At 43.7% G+C, this 4,207-nt stretch overlaps 1 protein-coding gene across 1 annotated transcript; it reads right to left on the bottom strand.

Moving 5' to 3' along the window:
• Nucleotides 1–213: 213 nt before the first annotated feature.
• Nucleotides 214–3,978, bottom strand: LOC138584270 (sialic acid-binding Ig-like lectin 15). The gene is made up of 3 exons (XM_069656456.1): nt 3,864–3,978; nt 3,006–3,395; nt 214–638 (listed from the first exon to the last, which is right to left on the bottom strand). The coding sequence occupies exons 1-3, from the start codon at nt 3,976–3,978 to the stop codon at nt 214–216; spliced, it is 930 nt and encodes a 309-aa protein (XP_069512557.1).
• Between the last annotated feature and the right edge of the window lie 229 nt (nt 3,979–4,207).

The raw sequence follows: 4,207 nt of genomic DNA, 5'->3' as shown, positions 1-4,207 counted from the left end.
ACATAATATAACGTAGCTGTCAGAATTCATCTGAAGTGTTTCCTATTGTATTTGTAAACATCTGTAACTTATAAAGACGTGTGTGACATTTGAGATGGAGAGAGACTTTATTATATCTTATTAAACCTACTTCACAGTGCGATAAAAACATTTATTACATGTTTACAAGGGCTGGATAAGAGACTTAGAGTTTGGAGGACAGATGGGAGCAGGTCATTTCCACCAGCAGCTGACTCCCTGCAGAGCTCCTCCCTGCACCATCCAAACCCCCAGCCCCACCAGCAGGAGCACCTTTGCACCCACAGAAAGGGACAGCAGGAGCAGGAGAGGAGGTGAGGCCCCGGCCACAGTCAGCGGGGGTCTGGGGGGCAGGACGTACAGAGTGGCCTGGTCTCTGCCCAGCGGGTTGGAGGCGCTGCAGGTGTACTGCTGGCCCGGCTCCACGTCCCTCAGCTGGCTGACGGTGTGGTAGACAGCCTGGGAGCCCTGAGCCAGCGGGCCCAGCACAGAGCCCTCCAGCAGGTCGTCCGGGCCGAGCCACTGGACGTCCGGCAGCGGGGAGCCCTGGACCCGACACACCGCTCTGTACCCGGACTGCTCCGAACCCTCAACCAACAGAGACAGGATCTTTGGAGGAGCTGCAAAGAAGGAAACACAAGTAAACACTGCAGTCGCTCTCTAGTGGTGACACTCTTAAAGTAAATGAATCGTGCTTCCAAATACAAACTAGAACTAATAATGTGTTCACTGCTCAGATAGTTAGTAAATGAATCACTAAGCTCTTTGGGCCACCGTTTTCCATTATTATTGTGTAAGCTCAAATGGCTAAGGCTAAGTCATAAGAGCTAACATTAGCAAGCTAACATTCGCATTTTACCGATTCCTGACCAAACTTTCCATTTGATAAAATCACATGATGGGAAAAGTTGTTGTCTAACAGTAGCTTATGGGTTATGAAATGTGTTCAGTGGCGGCTGGCCAATAGAGGGTGTTAGGGCGCCGCCCTCCCTAGTGGAGGGTGTGTTTTTATTTTTATTTATTTTATTTTAAAAACTAATATTAACAAAATTACTTATTTAAATATGTAATATATATATATGTATATATACAAAAAAATATATACATTAATTAATGTTCATTGGAAATGTGGGAAACAAGTGTTAGGCTACTCGTCTCTGCTTTAGGGGCGCCTTTTTGAGCGCCCCTAAAGCAGAGACGAGTAACCAATCAGGGACTGTTGCTGGGGCAAGATACGCACATATCAACATGAATTTGGCCAATCAGCGTCGTAGAAAATAATCCCTGGAGGGCGATTCTGAAATCGGGTAAATTCGGTTAGTCTCGGTGGTGGAAGTCTGATCAGTCTATGAGTGAAGGAAATGACAGTGATGGACCCTGACACCACAAACAACATTGTACGCTCAATAAAAGGGTCCTCCGTGTAAATCTGTTCGAGAGGAAATGTTTAAGTGAAAAATTATGGATTAAAGAAACTGGACCGGATCAGCCAGATATTAAAATCTACCAACAAGCGAGTGAAAAAGGTAAAACCTACACCAGAAGATTTTCTCGCAACTGGTACACCAGAAAGGCTAGCTGGATGTAGCCGTGTAAATGCACTATTTTGCTTCCTGTGTTTACTTTTTAAAACTGTCGTAGTGGGATGGTTGTTAAAAACTGTATGAGTATGGCACAGCACAGCCCCACCTACAATATTTTTCACCAGTAACTTAAAATATATGCTGATTAGCCTTTTCTCTGTCTGTTGCTTTTGTAGTTGGATCAGTTGGGAAGAAGTGAAATGATCAAAATATGTCAGATTCTGTTTATAGTTTAAGTTTATAAGTTTTGCAAACCTGAAACACTGTAAACAACATTTTTACAGCATTTAAGTGACCGACCCTAAGTGTGAAGAAGGGGGAAACGGCTACCACGAAAAATGTTTTATAAAAGTCCTGTATTTGTCCTGTATTTGTCCTGTATTTGTCCTGTATTTGTCCTTTATTTGTCCTGTATTTGTCCTGTATTTGTCCTCTATTTGTCCTCTATTTGTCCTGTATTTGTCCTTTATTTGTCCTGTATTTGTCCTCTATTTGTCCTGTATTTGTCCTGTATTTGTCCTTTATTTGTCCTGTATTTGTCCTGTATTTGTCCTCTATTTTTCCTTTATTTGTCCTTTATTTGTCCTGTATTTGTCCTTTATTTGTCCTGTATTTGTCCTGTATTTGTCCTGTATTTTCCCTGTATTTGTCCTGTATTTGTCCTGTATTTTCCCTGTATTTGTCCTGTATTTTTCCTCTATTTGTCCTGTATTTGTCCTGTATTTGTCCTGTATTTTTCCTGTATTTTTCCTCTATTTGTCCTGTATTTTCCCTGTATTTGTCCTGTATTTGTCCTGTATTTGTCCTTTATTTGTCCTGTATTTGTCCTGTATTTGTCCTGTATTTTCCCTGTATTTTGCCTGTATTTGTCCTGTATTTGTCCTGTATTTTCCCTGTATTTGTCCTGTATTTGCCCTGTATTTGTCCTGTATTTGTCCTGTATTTTTCCTCTATTTGTCCTGTATTTTCCCTGTATTTGTCCTGTATTTGCCCTGTATTTGTCCTGTATTTGTCCTTTATTTGTCCTGTATTTTTCCTGTATTTGTCCTGTATTTGTCCTTTATTTGTCCTGTATTTGTCCTGTATTTTCCCTGTATTTTCCCTGTATTTGTCCTGTATTTTTCCTCTATTTGTCCTGTATTTTCCCTGTATTTGTCCTGTATTTGCCCTGTATTTGTCCTGTATTTGTCCTGTATTTTTCCTCTATTTGTCCTGTATTTGTCCTTTATTTGTCCTGTATTTGTCCTTTATTTGTCCTGTATTTTTCCTCTATTTGTCCTGTATTTTTCCTGTATTTGTCCTGTGTTTGAGCGTGCCTGTAAAACCATGTGTGGTTTGTAAAGAAAGAAAAACTTGTGTTTCTGTGTAAAAGTAGTTCTACTCATTCAGACTGTTTAAGCGTACTTTCCACTCTGAGTTTGGTCCCCATCTTGTCCTCGAAGCTGAAATGTTCTCGTCCCAGAACCTCCACTCTGCAGTAGTAGCGTCCGCTGTCCTGCAGGGTGGCGCTGTTGATCCGCAGAGACAGGTCGTGCTCCCTGGGGTTCCCCTCCAGCCGGTAGCGCTGGTCCTGCTGGGGCCCGGGCTCGCAGGTGGTAGTCCCGGAGCGGGTGGTGCAGCGGTACAGGATGGTGGCGCTCTGTCCGTGGCCCAGACGCCAGAGCACCTGCAGCGAGGAATGCTGGGAGTGCTGCGGGTGGCTGAAGGTGCAGGGCAGCACCACCGGGTAGCCCTCGATGGCTCGAACCTCTGACTGCACGTTCATGGACCAGCCATCGTCCCCAGAGCCCAGAGCTGCCAGGAGGGCGGGGGAGAGACAGAGAAGACCTTATAAGCAAGACTCGAAAGGGAAACTCTGCAGGCTTTCTGTTTTCATTAAGAGACGGTGATGTTCATCGAGGCGACAGAAGCAGAGTGTGAGGGTGATGGCTGACGCTCCAGAGCACAGTAATCTGTCCTGTGTGCTGCGTGTGCAGGGTTTCAAAGCATGACAAAATGTGATCGTGATATTGACACGTCACGCTCTCAAACTGAAATTCCACGGTCTAAGTAAAGATAGAAAAACATCAGAAACAGACAGAACCTTCTGACTTCTCCTCCAACACACGGAGATCCCTTCATTCCTTCCTCTCCACATTCTCAGTGGGGGAAAAGTATTCAGACGCTTTACTGCACGGAAAGCACGAATAAAGTCCTGCATTCAAAACCTTACTCAAGTAACAGTGTGTGTGTGTGTGTGTGTGTGTGTGTGTGTCAGCTCACCTGCTAGAACAGGTAACAACAGACTCAAAGTGCTGCAGACGAGCTGGACGTCCATGATGAGACTGCTGAAGATAGACAATATGTGTGTGTGTGTGTGTGTGTGTGTGTGTGTCATTCTTGTGACTCAGTAGACCCAGACGCTGCAGTGCGTGTGTGTGTGTGTGTGTGTGTTTTTTTTTTCCATTCTTCCTGTACTTCCTTTATGTCTAATTTTTATTATTAGAAAAGTGTGTGTGTCCAGATAAACCAGTAAAACCAGCATGTGTTTGGACCGGACTCACACACACTCATTCTTAATGAGTAATAATGGTTTATTCTATCTCAGATGAGTGTTTGGGACTTTT

The sequence above is a fragment of the Semicossyphus pulcher genome, unplaced genomic scaffold (genome assembly GCF_022749685.1).
Source record: "Semicossyphus pulcher isolate SPU_LCO1_2020_fin unplaced genomic scaffold, fSemPul1.0.p SCAF_9, whole genome shotgun sequence".
In the NCBI taxonomy this organism is placed as follows: domain Eukaryota; kingdom Metazoa; phylum Chordata; class Actinopteri; order Labriformes; family Labridae; genus Semicossyphus; species Semicossyphus pulcher.
This window is presented reverse-complemented; position numbering and strand designations above follow the sequence as displayed.

What these genes read in the sequence shown, in the direction of transcription:
- LOC138584270 (XM_069656456.1), bottom strand. Translation starts at nt 3,978, where the DNA reads ATGACACACACACACACACACACACACACACACATATTGTCTATCTTC. An exon ending in GTTGTTACCTGTTCTAGCAG is followed by an intron (nt 3,396 to 3,863) that starts GTGAGCTGACAC and finishes CCCTCCTGGCAG; the next exon opens with CTCTGGGCTCTGGGGACGAT. An exon ending in GACCAAACTCAGAGTGGAAA is followed by an intron (nt 639 to 3,005) that starts GTACGCTTAAAC and finishes CCTTCTTTGCAG; the next exon opens with CTCCTCCAAAGATCCTGTCT.